The 18,022-nt window shown below is 39.0% G+C and overlaps 2 protein-coding genes across 2 annotated transcripts; one reads left to right on the top strand and one right to left on the bottom strand.

Moving 5' to 3' along the window:
• The first annotated feature begins 1,729 nt into the window (after nucleotides 1-1,729).
• Nucleotides 1,730-6,322, top strand: LOC136448358 (alpha-(1,3)-fucosyltransferase 10-like). Its single transcript, XM_066447771.1, has 4 exons — nucleotides 1,730-1,830; nucleotides 3,196-3,295; nucleotides 4,342-4,517; nucleotides 5,116-6,322. Exons 1-4 carry the CDS (start codon nucleotides 1,756-1,758, stop codon nucleotides 6,199-6,201), a joined length of 1,437 nt encoding a protein of 478 aa, XP_066303868.1. The 5' UTR covers nucleotides 1,730-1,755; the 3' UTR covers nucleotides 6,202-6,322.
• Nucleotides 6,323-8,673: 2,351 nt separating this feature from the next.
• On the bottom strand, nucleotides 8,674-14,267 carry LOC136448359 (hydroxyacyl-coenzyme A dehydrogenase, mitochondrial-like). Its single transcript, XM_066447772.1, has 8 exons — nucleotides 14,080-14,267; nucleotides 13,038-13,166; nucleotides 12,050-12,207; nucleotides 11,063-11,189; nucleotides 10,416-10,505; nucleotides 10,086-10,158; nucleotides 9,469-9,585; nucleotides 8,674-8,873 (listed from the first exon to the last, which is right to left on the bottom strand). Exons 1-8 carry the CDS (start codon nucleotides 14,188-14,190, stop codon nucleotides 8,755-8,757), a joined length of 924 nt encoding a protein of 307 aa, XP_066303869.1. The 5' UTR covers nucleotides 14,191-14,267; the 3' UTR covers nucleotides 8,674-8,754.
• Nucleotides 14,268-18,022: the final 3,755 nt, after the last annotated feature.

The raw sequence follows: 18,022 nt of genomic DNA, 5'->3' as shown, positions 1-18,022 counted from the left end.
CTCAGTAGATAAACCACTGTAAATATCTCTCTAGATTAGGATGTATTTGACGACATATCACGTGTTCTTGCATTGAACTAGTAGGTTTGAATGTGTATGTATGTATGTAGGATGTATATGCCCTGTAATTTGAAACCCACGAACATTCGCTCAAAAAGTGATGAGTTATTTCAACACGAAGCTCTATGGCTGGTAGAATTGTTGGATGTTGGTAAAGTAACGCGACAAAAGGTTTCAATCTTGTCAAAATGCTGCACGCGTGATAATTGTGATTGTGTCGTTCCATGATTGGCTCATACATTTTGTATACTGCAACAGTAAAGCTCTACTTCCTAGCTATAGCTTATAATGTCGTTCCAGACATAGCAAACTGTGCAGATAGTGCATAACGCAATCATGTTCTAAATCAACAGGGTAGATAAGAAATGTGGTCGTTACAAAGTCACGTCTTTTATATCGTCTTGTATGGGATAAAAATGGATATGAAATTACATCAAGCGCCTTTTTTAATAGCCCATACAAAAATGAATCTCAGCGATTTGTAGAATAGATATATGCAGCGGTGCTAAACGTATATCTTGACTAAGTGTTTAGATACTTTTGAGGATTGTTATGTCCATGTGTATGCAAGTTTGTTACTGGTTATATATGGATAAGCTATACACTGTTTCAGCCTATCAATGTCTTGCAATGGGATGTATGTACAAGCAGCAAACTATTAAAAATCTGTTGATGTGGTCTAGTAAAAAGAGCATAACGTTGTCATTCCATTTACTTTCGTTCAGTAATGTAAAATGAAAGATTTTGTTTGACAGTTTCCCAGAAAATAACTCAAGCTGTCTACCTACAAAAAATAATCATGATCTGTAGACCCCTTCCTCTTTTAAGAGATCATTTAGATTTTTATTTTTGTGCAATAAAGTTAATATTGTTCTGCAATTAAGTTATACGTATATGAAAGCTATGCAAATTATTAGGTAATTTGGATAATCAATGTGGAAATTCCATACATCTGCCACCTTACATGTGACTCTCAAACATTTGACTTATGTAACTGAGACATAGAGGAATGTAATTAATGAGAAAATATTATCATTCAATAGCGGTAAATGAAGGGAATTTTATACTTGCAGCTATAGGAAATATAGGTGGGCATTATCAGATATGAATAACAGCCTTCCTTACTGAGATAAGACTTAAAAACACCATGTAATGTGTCAATATTGCACTGCAGTTTACATATGAATCGCTAGAGGCCGCTACAGAGCGGTCTTGGTAAAAGTCATCTACCTTCCGCCCACCCCAGCCTCTGCAAGACCATTATCAGTTCGTGGGTCTTTGGCAACGCGTTTTCAGCAGCAGCAGTTGCATGCAACATTGATCATATGCACAGATTGACCAAATGGCACTATTTGCTATTGAAGTTAGACTCTGTGCTTTGTAATCAAACCGCTGGATGTCGCTGCTAGACCGCTCAGAGTCAAACGTAACGTTACATGTGGTTGGCAAACATACCTGTCCTTGGTACTGAACACCACCCAAATACAGACAATTAACAAACGCACATGTGATTGGCACTGAACACCATCGAAATACTTAGTATTCTCAAATGTACCCGTCCTTGTTGCAGAAAACGTACACCATCTAGATGTTGGATATCTTTTCCGTGCCCCTACCCCCTTGAGAATTGGGAGTGAGATTGCAAGTGCACATCACATTTGAACCGCATGGTGGCATGGGTTATCCCTTTTCAAGATGGCTGCTTTGGGGCGATACTTCCGGGTTGTCTTCGTCTTGATTGTTGTATTCTTCTTCATTATCTGTTTTCAGGTGAGTGATGCCTCGCATTTTATGCGTATCATTTCTGTAGGCACCCATACCTCGTTGCTGGTTCCTAAAATGACACACTGGCTCACTTTATATACATTTCACACCATCATATTTTGGTTATGGTAACATGTAAACATTTTCTTATGTTTACGTCAATTCTTCCAGTTCCATTTTCTTTTAACGCTACTAGCTATAGTCAACGAGCTTATATAGTAAAGCTGAATTTCCGTAGTTTACATGTACGTAATGTTACTTGAAGATAAAGCAAGCAACTGGGTAAAATCTCAGACGTTTAATTTCAGATACATGTAGCATTCACTATAATCTTTCACCAGCAGTGACTGATAAAGTAAGAAAGAGTTTGGAAGAACTTCAAGACATATGTACCTGTGCATGCAATATTGAAATAATAATAATACATGTGAATAATCAAGAAAAGAGTCATGTAATCTGAATTGATGCAAATGCATGGGCTGTTCCCAAAGAGAATTGAGGAGGGGTGGGGATGACAGTCCCCAATACTATAGGGTAACCCCCTCAGGCCTAAAGCTTCGACCCCCCTATTAATTGTCCCGTAGCTTCAACCCCCTATTTGTGTTGCAGTCCTAATGTAACTTTAACCCCCTTAGTCCTGACACAATTTTACCCCCTAAGTCCAAGAGCACAGTCCTAACTATAGCTAGTACATATATATGTCAGCAACCCCCCATCCCTCCTCAGTCCCCCCCTGCTTTGCCCCTGAAGGGGTTATTTGGGGGCAACCCATATGTAGATGTAGATGTAGTTCTGGCCCTAAATACCAAGAAGTCAGGGAGCTCTTGTAATTAGACCGGTACCTGTTGGGCCACAAGTGCTACTGTTGTGCCTGTGGGTGGTGGGCAAGTCCCACAAACTAGATCAATTAATTTCTCTGTTTGCTTGATCCATTTTGTATCACATAATGTTCAACGTGGATGTTCATTCTTCATCAACGTGTTCGGAATATTGTGTATGTACTATAGTAGGTAGGTAGGTAGTCGACGTGCTTAAGTGCAACGTGTTTACGTGCGACATGCACCGTCGGGGTTATACCGCCCCTTGCAGGGTGACATACCCTTTCGTTGGCTGATACAAGACGGGGATGCGTCAGGTCTCCCGTCCTGGTGAATGGTGTAAATCACCGAATGGCTGATACGAGATGGAGGTTCACCAGGCCTCCATCCGGATGATTTGTAGTGAATCACCAACTCCAGACAGAAGGATTTGGACCAGCACACACCGGGGCATGCCCCTACTCTTTTTCGAAAGGTGTGGTGGGTTCTGTTATGTGCGTATGTACTGTAAATGCTACAATTGATGACTGTATGACCAATTTTCTACTAACAGATCCTAGCAAGATTACACAATGAGGAGGAGAAATGGGATCTCTTAGAGGATGGACTATGGATGGAGAGAAGTGTGGACTACGGAGGAAGACTTGTTCTTGGTTAGTATATAATTACTTAAATAGGGACATTCCTATGTTCCAACACCCCTTTGTTAGGGTTATGGTTAAGGGGTATGAGAACATTAGGGATGTATTTATATGTAACCTATAATACTTAAACAATGTACACAATAAACCTGCTCTTCCTATATACATTGTACTTCGGAACTTACTTCAGATATCTGAATCTGTATCTATATAGCCGGTATAACCGCCATTAGGTGTAACACACCAGCATCGCAGGCACGCGGCTCGGCAGCAGCTGGTCATATTACACCGAACGGTCAGACATAGCCAGAATAGCTTGCTGGCTCGAATGCATATGCTACTAGGCACAAAAGCAACCAAACAAAAACAAGTACACTTACATCCGATGTAATGATGACATTCCAGTGGTAAAATTTGATTTTAACAGTGAAGAAACTGATATGAGCTATGATGTCTATTAAATGTTTAACTCCTGTCACCTTAACCTCTGAGCACTTTCAGATAGACCATCTGTGTTTCTTAAGATTGAAAAAATTAGAATGTCCAACTTTTAATTAATGCCTACTCTCTATCCATATGTCTACTATCCCTAAAGCTTTAAATAAATGCTTGCAGCAAGATGTGCATAGGTTAGGTGTGAAAGGTCGTTCATTGTTATATAACCAGCTGCTGCTGCGCTTTATGCTTTTGAAGCTGGTGTGTTATAAAGAACGACAGTTATACCAGCTATATATATATTACAGATACAAATGTGTCTGTCAATTTGAAATAACATAGACGAAGCTCAATTGGAAGTCAATTTACAAAGTGTAGGGATCATTCTTTTTCATTTCTTAGCCGTTAGTTTGGCACCCCATTCTCTATTGGTTACAGAGTTAGGCAGTAGGTAGCCGCGGCGACTGTTGGAGGGCTTCTATTACTTGCAGTCTTATACATTAGCCCGTAGGTGTAAGACTGCAAGTAAAAGAAGCCCTCCAACAGTCGCCGCGTCTAGACAGCAGGGAGAAGGTTAACTGAAAAAGGACACTGGAGTAAAAAAAGCATGCCGTTTGTTTCAGATGACCTTGATGAACATGACAGGGATAACATTTCCGTTTCCAAAATGGACATCAAAGTTCCCATCATACTTTGGTGGACACCTTTGACAGGAGAGCGAGGGAAAGTGAAGCAGTGTGACCTTGGAAAGTGCTTCTTTACTGTGGACAGACACTTCAAGGATCACCCCAAAACACAGGTGGGTTGTGATTTGATTTGTGATTTATTGAGATGGCAAACAGTACAATACACGTGGGCCACAGGCAGCTGTTTCTGGTGTCGTGGCCCACACACAAAACAGTATTAAGGGTTAAGTGTAGCCGGGCACTTTATACAATTAATCAAGGCTTTGATAACCTTAATTCAAGCACTCTTAATACTGGTACCTCCAAGCATTTCAGTGCGTCAGGTTTTCAGAAACATACACTGATACAGTTTGTAGTCTTTTTCAAGAAGGGATTGGTAAATGAAAGTAAGGCCATGGCAGGGTCTTCTCATGAAAGACAACAAAATTTGCCTATTATCTATACCCATGAAATTGTCACAACCAAATGATGATACAACACATTAAGTACACAACGACCCCTAAAGGGACCGAGAAAGATCAGTCAGTGACTGGGGTGGTTTCATCTGATGAGAGGGTCTTAAAAAAACATTAAAATTGGACAGGACTGTTTAAATGTGGCTTATCACTGGAGGTGGTTGGCTGCACTGGGTGCTTGACAGGCCAGGTGTAAGAGTTATCTTGTAACAGGATATGTTTTGATTTTTCATTTGAATATTGTTTTTTCTTGCAGGTGTTTGTGTTTTATGGAACGGACTTCAGTCCCAAGGACCTCCCCCTCCCCAGGAAGGCACACCATGAATGGGCACTCTTCCACGAGGAGTCGCCAAAAAACAACTACCTTCTCTGCCACGAGCCAGTCATGAACCTCTTCAACCACACCGCCACGTTCCGCAGACACTCGGACTATCCTCTCACAACTCAGTACTTGGGCAAACTCGACGACCTGACTGATAAGAAATATTTCGTACCGACGAAGACGAAAAATTCTCTCCCTTTGTCTCCTCTTGTTTACGTTCATGCCGACTGTGATCCACCTTCGGACAGAGACAATTATGTAAAGGAGCTGATGCAATACATAGGTGTGGATGCTTACGGACAGTGTCTTCATAATAAAGACTTACCTAAGAAGCTAGAGGACCCACTGACAATGGATGACTCAGACTTCTACAAAATCATGGCCCAGTACAAGTTCACTCTAGCCTTCGAGAATGCGGTTTGCGAGGACTACATCACAGAGAAACTGTGGCGTCCACTGCATCTCGGTTCAGTGCCCATCTATTTTGGATCCCCGAGCATCAAAGATTGGCTGCCAAGTAACAAGTCTGCGATACTTGCGAGCGACTTCTCAGGTCCAAAAGAGCTCGCTGAGTTTTTGACCAACCTTAACAACGACGATGCTGAGTATGAAAAATACTTGGACTACAAGTTCGTCAAGGTCACAAACGAGAAGCTCATCAGACATATGAAGACGAGAGAATGGGGTATAGATGACTACACCAAAATAAACTTCATTGAGGGGTTTGAATGTTTTATGTGCAATAGAATTCACAGAGACATGATGGAGAATCTCCATGTTGTCAGGCATGTAGCTACGAAGGACCACTATGGCTGCCCAAGGCCAAAGTTACCACAAAACCAGGGAAAAATGGACATGTGGCTACAGATGTATGATAGAGCAGGGTTTGGTGCCAAAACTTTACATCATTATGTTCTATCAGGTAAAAATATGACACAGGAAGAATATCTATCACATTTAGAGAAACTGCAAAGAGAACATGGGGGTAAGAGACTGGAGTGGGTTTTGGAAGAAAGATAGGCACAAATGTATACTAAAAGTTAAGTCCTTTTTAAAATGATCTTATTTATTGGTTTTACATATTTTTGTAGTAACAAGGAAAAACAAAGAATGAAACAGGTTAGTAATAGCATAATTGTTAGGGATAATAATCTGGGTACCAGCAACATTTTGTTGTAGCCTGAGTGTCACTGACACCATTTTAATTTCTTGGTTTAACGGAATTTTAAAAAAAATGCTAGCTTGGAAAATCAACAGGAAAACAGAATCTCAGACGAAAGTTTGTACTTTGGTGCACACAATTTTAGGAAGTGAAAAGGGTCACCTGCAAGTTTTCACCCCAGCCTTCTGTTTTCATAATTTTGTTGTTGTTGAAATTTAAAACAAAAAATCTGTTAACCAAGAAATTAGATTGGTGTGGCCTGAGTGTCATCCTGTTAAGTTCCAGGCTCTAGGTTCCCCAAACAGGATGACACTCAGGCTAGGGTACCAGCCATGTTACATGTCCATTTGCAGTCAAGCAGTGGAAATAGAAGAAAGTCTGAATTATTTTGTTCTGCACAACTGGAAAAACGAATTTGGGCGTAACACACCAGTTTTGTACAAGCTGTGCCAGAATAGACTGATAGGTTATATCCTGACTCACACAGGGATGGACCCCTTCTCTTTTCAATAAGTGTGATGGGTTCTTTAACATGCTCGAGGTGTGGCTGCCCTCTTACACGGGACCTCCGGCTTTACGTACCATCCAAGAGGATGTCCCTAACCAAAGCTAGGTACTCATTTTCACCTGAGTCAAGTGAGGAAATAGGTGTAAAGCTGCTGTCTTTCCCAAAGGCACAACATTTGGGCCTGTCAGTACCAGTGTTTTGAACCCTGAAGCTATAGATTCAAGTCAAAAACCCAAGACCACCTTTCAGTCTGTGAGAGGAATGGATTGCAGTGACTGGCAAATGGGTTGTCTTAACTGCATTGCGGTTAGAATATAATGTAATATTTCACTTACTTTGCATGAACATTTTTTCAAGTTAAGTGATGACAAAGACATTTAAACATAAGAACTACCAGTAGCAACCTGCTGTTTAATGTTGTTTCAACTTAGTTGCACTCACAAATTCATGTATATGTTAAGTCTACACAAAACACGCACAACGATTTTTGTTTTACACTGCAAGTTGTAATCTTAGTAAAATTACATCTTTTGCTATTGGAAAAAATAAGTTGTTTGATTTAATATTTTACTTCAGCTGGAGAGCAAAACATTATTACATACAATGTAATGCCTATTTCATATTCTATATGTTCCCTTCAATGCTGTATAAAGTTGGTCTAGTCTAGTGGTTGATTTTATATGTACTTCTCAAGTGAGCTTGGGTGTTACTCTCCAAGCAGAGGTAAGATGGACGTATTTTCGCGGTATTTTATATGTCTTTCTACTTTTCCGTTTTATTTTGGACACTCCTACCCCACTTAACCGAAACCTCTGCTTGGAGAAAACTTGGGTGTGTTGTTTCTACTGGTGAGGAACTTACAATAAATACCTCAAATTTGTGAATCTGTCATATTTGTCCAATCATCTTCATGTGTCTGCTGGCCACAATCGTTTCATCCTGTACCTAAACTCTTCTATGTTTTGTTAATCATTCACTGATAGAAGTCAACCAAGGCATCAAAACAAACAGCCTACAATCAATTATATTTATATCATCTCAAAAATAGAATGTTCAGTTGTAAGTCTGCAGCAAGTTTAGTTTATTCTAAGCACATCACTCTGGAAGCACAGTTCTACACATTCCACACATGTACTAAGGATACGAGGGGTGATCAATAAGTTCTCGGCCTCACCCAGAAATAAGGTGCACAACTCAAATTTCGGGGCATAATTATGTAGTATGACATCTTTCAGCAATATCCACCAAACTTCAAATTATTGTGGCCAATACTTTTTAGTCGACGTCCATTTGAAAACTTGTAGGTAAGTGACAAGAAAAACAAGGGTGCACTGTGATCAGAGCTGTGTGGGTCGCGTTCATAATATCTTCGAAGACATTGTCAAAATGTTTGATGAGGATTCCCTTCTTATTTCAACTTCAATGATGTGGGTATCTGACTATCAGCAGAGCAAGCTGACCTGCACACCTCAGGTCACAGCTCAATTGTCCATGTTTTTATCCTTCTACTGAGTGTCGTCAGCAAAGTAATGATCACAATGATTTGAATTTTGGTAGACATTCATAAAAGACTTCACACCGTAAAATTATTCCCAAAATTTGAGTTAATGTGTACCTTATTCCTGAGTGAGGCCGAGGACTTATTGATCGCCCCTCGTATGTGAAGAGAAAATCTATACAATCATAATTCAGATTCATGTTGACAATTTTGTACTGTTTTGGAGAAGTGATGAATCTATAATGTATTAGAAGTTATCCTTTACACATGTCTTCTTGTGTCAAGCGAATGTGTAAAAGAAACATTTGATAGTCCTCTTTTCTCACATTATTCCCCGGTATGCTGTAGATGTGGAAATAGGGCAGTTGCTACATGTACATGTATGTAGTTCTGGGATGTGGTGAGTTAGTTATACTTGTAGAAACCCTCCCCTGTTTTCTTGCCATGCTTGCCTGCTGCCACAAGTTCATTCAGCAACTGACTGGGTTCGAAGAGAGGGTTCTCTGGTTCCAACTCGTGCCAACCTGAGGGGTAAAGGTGATAAAAGTTATTAAACCTAAAACCTAGCTTCCAGACTCTAATCTTGCATTCAAACATTTTCAATGGACTAATACTAACATTGGAATGAAAGCAAATTAACTTTCTACTTTCGTTATTTCAACATCACTAATCTAATGTGATGGATAGTCACATGTTGAGAGTAACTGGGTTAGTAATATAGTAATTATGAAGAAGGCTGTAGGCTTAGACATAGGTGCACTAGGGATGAATTCTGTCAAGTTGGAAGAAATTTTAATTTAATGCTCTCTAATCCCGTCAAGCTTCAGCCATATCTGTGGATCACCAGTATATATAGGTCGCCAAATGCAAAGTTAAGAATTGCCAGAGACTCAAGCATCTTTTTCACCTGAAAATCTACCACATAACATTGGACAAGGCTTGGGGATCTGCAAACATCAACCAATCTCTAAAAATCACGAGAAGATCAAGGGAACATCAGGCATATAAATTAGATCTTGCAGACTCCTTGGCCAATTGATTTTCGTACAGTACTGTGTGACAGACTTAACCAATGTTACAAAGATGATTCTCCATGCTAAAATCAGACCTGATACATACCATCTATGATAAACTTGCATGTGTCCAGTCCAACATAGTCTAGCAGCTCAAATGGTCCCATGGGATAGCCTGCCCCCAGTTTCATGGCAACATCAATATCCTCCTTACTTCCATCTCCTGTGGATTGTAGTAAGGGATTTAATATTCTCAGATTTAAAGTGAAGAAACGTACATACCATCTATGATAAACTTGGTTGTGTCAAACCCACAAAAGTCTAGGAGTTCAAATGGTCCCATGGGGTAGCCTGCTCCAAGTTTCATGGCAGTGTCTATGTCCTCTTTACTCCCATCTCCTGTGGAGTGTTATAATGTACACTCGCCAAAACATCCTAATTCACTTCAAAAGTACTAGTATGTATACCTGATGAGCTAAATATAATTTTTGAGTGCTGAAAGCTGTAAAATTTGAGAGAAATTGTTTAATATAGAAATGTTCCATAGAGGCTCTACTACCATTTTATGAAATAAATTTCAATTTGTCTTTCATCATACATCATACTAGCATTTTTCAGTGCTCTACAGTTACTAAATGCATGACTCTAATCTATCTGAATATCCTATAGAAAATGTCTAAATAGGCTTGTATTGATTAAGTGCATTATTTGTATATGACTGACCTCTCTCATATAACCTAACAGACTCCAACATGTATGGTACCAGCAACCTGTTCACAAGGAAGCCGGGCGTGTCCTGTGTATGGGGAAAACAGCGTATCACAAGTCACAGTCAGTTTATTCTGCAGTCTAATATATGTAGTACTACATAGAATATACATATCATTAAATGCGTATACAGTACTTGCACTTGTGCATTGTGTTCAATGATTTGAAACATACTATCAAATCTTTAGGTAAACCACTGATTATCACAGATTTCTTCACAGTAGTTTGAACATCTCTTTCTGTTATTGCTATTCAAGGTTGATGATTAAATGTATAATTTCTTACCTTACAAGTGACAGGGTGCTTGCCAATGGCTTTGCTGAAGTCCATCAGACACTCGTACACTTCCTGACTGGTACCTGGAGCTCGGACCACCTACAGAGGGGGCACAGACAAACTATCTATATATCTATTTGTTTATTCATTAATTAGTTGAATGAGAGATTTGGCAATTCCAGCTTTTGGTGTAATTCAGGGTTCAAATACTTTATCTATTCCAAATTTCTGAAAAAAAATGATTCATTATGATGATTCTGTCTTGCAAAAATACCTGTTGTCTACATTTTTTCTGACAACCCTAAATTTTGTGTACAATTTGCAGGTTGGTATTATACACTTTGGTGTGGTATCAACATTTTTCACCTTAATACAGAATGTCCCCTTTAGGCTGTTGTCATAGAATATTGGTCATACAATTATTGGCTACAATTAAGATACAGGTTACACATAGCCCAAACTCACTCACTCCTTTAGTTAAAGCCTCCACTCATAATTGATTGAATCATCCTGATATTAATTCTTCAACTAACAATTCAACCAAGGGATTCAACAGAACAAACAGCACTGAAAAAAACTACTAGTATACTCTTCTAAGGTGAAGTAATGATATTGAACATACAGTAACTGTTATAACGGATAACTTCATAATGTACCTCCACTAGTTTCATGACAGGGACAGGGTTGAAGAAGTGAAGACCAGCAAATTTGTCCTGGCGCTTTGTGCTGTCGGCGATGGCAGTGATGGGCAGGGAGGATGTGTTACTGGCAAAGATAGTCTTCCTGGAGACAAGACAACGAAAGTTAGTCATCTTTAAAGTGCTATTGTAACACCAATGACACCAAAACAGAAAAGTTCCTGATTACATTAAATCACAATAATCATCATTCAATGTACATAGACATTTGTACAAATGTATATCCTTTTAAATTCAATGATTTTGAATTATTGCAAATCAGTACAAATCATACTTCCAGTTCTTGATTCCTGCCTCCAGGTGCTAAATTGAATTGAATTTTTTTTATGATGTCACAGTCACCATGGCAGCTGGTTTGGAAGCAAACAGTGCATCAATCATTGTGATTAGTTTGTATACATAAGGCCACACCAATTTTATTTGTTGCTTCTCAGATTTTTTCAGAAAAAAAAAATAGAATTTTTTGAAATAGTCTGTGGTAAAGATAAGGATTTACATAACTTAAAGAATAAGAGAATTATTCACGTTTCGGCTTTGTATGGCTCATTCTATGCAATGCACCACCTTCTTTGATCTAGTATTATAATTTCAGTAACAAAATTACCTTTTGCCATGTAATATATGGATTGATATTGAGAAATAGTTTTAAAAAATGATAAATTATAACATATTATGACCAATGTGACCACACATTTTAGGTATATAACCTATTTTGGTGGCTATTGAGTTTTACAACTGAACAGATAGTAAAATTGGGAGTTCAAATTTGTGAATGTGAATAGTGACTCAATTTTTCTCAAAATGGGAATTCGAAAAACAGGACAGACTATTCCGAGAAGCAACAAATTAAATTGGCATGGTCTACAGATCAAATATGAGGTGTGTACTTTGTTTGCTACTCAAAAGAATATTTTGAATAAACAAAACCTCCAACTTGAGACTCACGCAGGTGCAAATTTGTCCAGTGTTCTGAACAGATCCTGTTTGACTGCCAGGTTTTCCACGATGGCCTCCACCACGAGATCAGCTGTCACCACGGCCTTGGCCGGCTCAGTGGTCGTCTCAATGTTAGCCATGGTGTTGGTGATGAACTCCTGGCCTTTCTGATAAAGAAATTAGAAAAACAACAATCATTATAGTTTCTGATAAATATATTATTTATGTGTGTGTCTATGTGTTCACACCTATAAGTTATAGTATAACTCAAGATACGTTGATGAAGGTTAGACATCCAGGTAATAAGATACGCCAAAAATAGTTACTCAAGCAACAGGATAAAATTTTGAATAAGTAAATATCTTAAAATATAACTCAAGATCTTTTTTTATCAATGGATTTGTTTGAAATTTGACATGTCAGTAGCTATATTTCTATTGAGGTCAACATGATATATGGCAATTTTTGGCACTGTAGCTGCAGTATTTTCAGGTGATGCAGAATTATAGAATGACACCCCATCTTGAAAGTAGTGTGGTATCTCTAACTAAGTAAGGATCTTTTTTCCTTAAGGATCCCTTTTCCTGTTGCCACTATTTCAGCATTATCTTTATAAATCCAACTTTTTTTCTAAGAGCCACAAAACTAGATTGATGTGCTCAAAACCTTGAAAACATGGGAAGATATAGCCTCTACCAGGCTCTGCTGATCGCTGGGAAAATAGTAGAAATCGGCCAAATAGAGTACTAGTGAATTGTATGCCAAGGGTAGTCCGCTATGCAGGGAAGTTGGTCGCCTATTGAACTTCCCTGTATAGCGGACTATCCTTGGCATACTATTCACTCTATTTGGCCGACTTCTACTATTTTCCCAGCGATCAGCGGAGCCTGGTAGAGGCTAGGGAAGATACAGTTAACCTGTGCTGTTACATGTTCTAAGAAATGTCAAACAGATAAAGAAAAAAGCCTCTATTACTATGTAGTATATATGTACTGACCTCAGGGTCATCTGCGTACTTCTTCTTGACGACCCTCTGTAAGCTCTTCTGTATGCCGGCCTGCGCCTTCTCCAGAATGTCTCCTGCCGTGTCACACAGAACGACCTTGTGGCCTGTCGCAGCTGCCACCTGGGAGAAACATGTAACAGTTACATGTTTGTATGTAGACTTAGAACTCTTTGTCACCAAGTATGGTATACAGGCATGCTTATATAGTCATAATTACTATTAAATCAGAGATACCTTTCAGTATTCTAGCTGGCATAGTTTGAGCATGAAGTAAATTGTTATTTAGCCTTTTAGGCCCTATGTTGTGATATGAACAAATATTTATTTCAAAATCAATAAATAAGATGATTTTTGAAAAATGAATAAGACTAAAATTAGAAGATAAATGATAGATTAATATTTTCAGTTGCTGAGTTCAATCAGCATCATTATATAGATTCATGATTAATCATTTGAATCTATAGAATACTTTCACTTCATGCTGAGTCACTGAAGAATCACCTATACAATCATAGTTGCTATACAACAGAGTGCCGTTTGTTTACATTTCAAGTACGTCACTGTGTATGTGTCCCAATTTCGCAACTGCACTAACAGTCGTGTTTGACGGTTCAAACGTTTTACTGAGGAAATGCATTAGCTTTAGATGCACACATTAGACACTGCTTCTATTGACGTAAGAACAAAAACACTATTAAATCACCTGCCACGTGAGAATTAAGGGCAAATCTTGTTTTGTGAAAGTTTGAGAAATGTCAAGTACAACGTTAGTTACTGATTTAGATTTTTGACCACGTTCGAATAATTTACAATATTGCGGTTTCTTCCCCTCCTAAAATGTATGCAACCTTAGCAACGTTAGGATAAAAACACTAATCAAAACAATGTTGTACACGACAACAACAATAACAGCACGACAACAACAAAAAAAAATTGTAAAAGTTTAACTTTTAGTAAAAGTGGGAGGGGCTACACAGAGCATACGCCGCGCCACGTTCCATACACGAGGGTCACCCTGCGGTTTCCCACTGACCTGTGCGATCCCTGCGCCCATCTGACCGCTGCCGATAATGGCCATACTCTTCACGGTCAGTTTGGTGGCCATCCCTCGTCTGGCTATGTAAGTGAGCGCCGACAGAGACATTTCTTTTCGTCAGTGTCCTTGTGAACTCCACAAAACGTGAACCAGACAAGTCGACTTCTATAGGTCAAAGGTCGACAAGGCCCTTCAAGTAGTTCGACGGGGATATACTTAGTGCCTTGACATTACTCTTTATCAATAATCATAACTCTCACATAAGCTTGTATTATTGTCACTAACTTATCTAGTTTCTTTTTATATATTTTACTATATAGTTATACGTCATGAATCACTCTACGACTCAACAAAAGTATCCCTTTTAAGCAGGCATAAAACTGTTTGAAGTGAACAGCTATCACTCTGAAAGACAGGCCAACATGGTGGAAAGGATGCAATTTTTTGGATGACCTATGGTATAACTGGCTAAAACTAGGCCATTCCTCTGATGAACAAGACTTAGTCTCTTTTATCTTCACCCAGGTCATCTATAGACTTTGGTGTACAAGATGGTTAATGTCCTGAAAGGAGTGCTGGTTGAATGGTGAGCATATCGAGTGGTTCTCTGTAGAAAAATTATAGTGGACTGGTGACTGCGTGCTGATTCTGAACCATGCTAGTTCCATAATTTGTGCCTGTATTATTATGATAGTTAATCACTGTGAGTGATATTTCTAAGAGAATAAACATTTACAGAATTCCTGAATAGAGAGCATACAATAGTTTATTTATGTATCTATTTATACATTTCAGACTCTTCAGAAGTATCATATTAGATATGTTACTCGTTATAAGGTACCTAGATATTGTAACACAAATATGTCATTTTTTAAGAATCATAACATCTGAACTTTGATGAATCACCCCATATTTCTATCAGTAGCAATAGTGGAATAAACTATACGATGATAAATAATTAAATTAACATTTTAATTGCATTGGAAATTACAACAGAAAGTAAAATCATCTGACGATTTGGAGTTTGTCATATTCATGACTTGATAGTTGCTAGTATGTAGTGGATGTTTACAGTTATGTTGTGTTGTCTGAGGTAACAAAACAGTCCTCCCTTTCTTCACCAGTGACCCAGCCATGAAGCAGTTCCTCCTCCACCTGGATGAGAAGAACGCCCTGGGCAGGAAGTTTGTCATGCAGGATTTAGACGACACTCATCTCTTCATCTCCGCTGACATCGTGGACCTCCTGCAAGAGAAGATCGACAACCTCTTCGATCAACTAACATTCCCCGTTCAACAGAAATAAGGAACACATACCTGTGTGCTGAAATATTGGTATCTACCTGTCTCTTCATGTATACAACAAGGAGGTTGCCTCTTTGATGTATACTATCCGCCAGTGTGTAAAAACCTGATCCGCATGGCTTGGGAATCCAACACGCTAACCACTAGGCTAAAAGGTCCGGACCAGTTAGACTGGTCAGTTAGTGGAGGTTGATCCCCACTGTTACAAGTGCAATACAAGACATTGTACAACATGTTACCAAGCAGACATGCTAAATTTAAGAGGGATTCAAGATGAAAGACCAGTTTTCTTTTGCTAGAGTTTTGTCAGAAAGCATGGGTCATTTAATGTTGAAATATACATACCGGTACCTTCTTACAGTTGACCCTCCCTGTATAAGGGCTGAGAGATGTTACATGTAGTTCAAGTTCATACAAGATCCAGAATGACAATTTTGCTTTGATATTGGTCAATGGGACCTGTCCACCAATGGAGTTAGTTTTCTACCTTTACCAGAGAATTTGAAACATAAGTTTTTGTGTGCTTTTGTCCAGAAAACGGAATGGTTTGTGTATGCATACATGTACATGTGTGGCTTTATGGTACTAATAATCATATATCTACATCATACTCGTAGTACATGGCTTTTCCATATGTACATGACTGAGAATTGGAATTCATATGACTGTATGATCCCTATGGAGAAAAAGCACCTTAAGAAGATGTAGTACTAGTACTAGAATATGATATTCATCTTTAAAATCTTAATGTCATTCTTTCGTTAACGTTACAACAAAATAAAAGGCACCATTATTGATGAAAGTCATCTTTTATTTGGACAGAGAAGCTTCATAAAGCAGAAATAGTTTCAAAGTGTACATATAGTTGTATTACATAAGGATGATCCAATAGTAGCTGCACTAATAGCTCCATGGAGCTGGCTCCATGGAGCTAGCTCCATGGAGCAGATTAGTGCAGCATTGCGGCAAAGTTTTTCTATCTCCATGGAGCTGGCTGGCTCTATGCACTTTCAATGCAAAATCAGGGTTAACGTCACCCCTAAGAAAAGTGTAAAAATCTCTATTCGGAAACGCCGCTCTACCGCCACCATGCTCGATAGCTGCTATAACGTGTATCCCAATGCCTCTACGCACTTTCAATGCAAAATCAGGGTTAACGTCACCCCTAAGAAAAGTGTAAAAATCTCTATTCGGAAACGCCGCTCTACCGCCACCATGCTCGATAGCTGCTATAACGTGTATCCCAATGCCTCTACGCACTTTCAATGCAAAATCAGGGTTAACGTCACCCCTAAGAAAAGTGTAAAAATCTCTATTCGGAAACGCCGCTCTACCGCCACCATGCTCGATAGCTGCTATAACGTGTATCCCAATGCCTCTACGCACTTTCAATGCGAAATCAGGGTTAACGTCACCCCGAGGAAAAATGTAAAAATCTCTATATGCGAACGCCACTCTACGGCCAACGATTCTTACAGCCTGCTCTAACGTGTTATCCAATGGCTCTACACACTTTCAATGCAAAATCATGGTTAACGTTACCGCTAAGAAAAATGTAAAAACATCTCTACGGAGAACGCTAGCGAACTTACAATGATTACAAGCTGTTGACGCATGTATTTCCTACGGCTCCACGCACTTTCAATGCAAAATCAAAGCAATGCAACTAGAAAAATTGTATACTATATATTATAGCAAACACATGTTGCGGGGGTCAAAACTTTAACGTAACGTTCGGCAAAAAGTTGGCAAAGTTCAGATAATATTTATGTTATGTTCACTTGCAACATTTTACAAAGGCGCCGCTCACTTCGGTCGTTCCATGGTACTACTACTAGTAGTATAGTGGGTACCTTTTTTATTGTTCGATTTACGTTTTAACAATTATGTCAGCGTTTTAGATTTTCTGTCTCCAATTTTATCGTACAAAACTAAAGGCGCATAATACTACTTTCGTCAAGTAGGCGTTATTTATAAAACCGTCTTGCTCTCGTTCGTTGTTGGTTTGTTTGTGTGCAAGGAGCCGACAAGTGCCTTTGATCTAACCGCCTTATGCGCCTATAAATAAGAACAATGAACTCGCGCGGCGGTCCCCTGTTGTCAACATACTACAGGCTGCATTTTGTTTACATCATTATATCCCGTAGAGACTTTCGGGGGCCATTACCATAGCAACAGCCAGGCGACACATTTTCACTCCCAGAGAGTATCGTGGGCGTGTCTCACAGCGGACCACCTATAACAGATAATTCGTGCTCTAATGTGTAAATCCAAGGTAAACCACATGGTTCATTTTCATTCAATTAAGACAGTGAAATTGTTGCTTTTACAGTCAGTTAAAAATTCAACTATAACAAACTACATATAGACCTAATGCTTGTTTGTCAACGCACACGTACAGCATTGACAACAATTTATTTTTGATTTTTCTACACTGTAACGAAACTTGCATGCAATGATGTCCCTAGACCTTGCACCCAGAAATTGCAATATTCTGAAACTGTAATGGAAACTCCGACCCGTGTCACATGCCAGAAATCTAGCCTCCACCAGGCCCTCTTACGGGCGTATGAATCGTAGAATTCGGCAGGAAAAGGAATAATTAGCCAGTAGAGTCAGTCCACAGTGAATATCAC

Source organism: Branchiostoma lanceolatum, chromosome 14 (assembly GCF_035083965.1).
Source record: "Branchiostoma lanceolatum isolate klBraLanc5 chromosome 14, klBraLanc5.hap2, whole genome shotgun sequence".
Taxonomy (NCBI): Eukaryota; Metazoa; Chordata; class Leptocardii; order Amphioxiformes; family Branchiostomatidae; genus Branchiostoma; species Branchiostoma lanceolatum.
This window is presented reverse-complemented; position numbering and strand designations above follow the sequence as displayed.

Coding starts and splice junctions, on each gene's coding strand:
- LOC136448358 (XM_066447771.1), top strand. CDS start 1,756: ATGGCTGCTTTGGGGCGATACTTCCGGGTTGTCTTCGTCTTGATTGTT. Junction 3,296..4,341: donor CGGAGGAAGACTTGTTCTTG/GTTAGTATATAA, acceptor CGTTTGTTTCAG/ATGACCTTGATGAACATGAC. Junction 4,518..5,115: donor AGGATCACCCCAAAACACAG/GTGGGTTGTGAT, acceptor TTTTTCTTGCAG/GTGTTTGTGTTTTATGGAAC.
- LOC136448359 (XM_066447772.1), bottom strand. CDS start 14,190: ATGTCTCTGTCGGCGCTCACTTACATAGCCAGACGAGGGATGGCCACC. Junction 10,506..11,062: donor CTGTCATGAAACTAGTGGAG/GTACATTATGAA, acceptor CCCCCTCTGTAG/GTGGTCCGAGCTCCAGGTAC. Junction 8,874..9,468: donor ATGCAAGTTTATCATAGATG/GTATGTATCAGG, acceptor TTTACCCCTCAG/GTTGGCACGAGTTGGAACCA.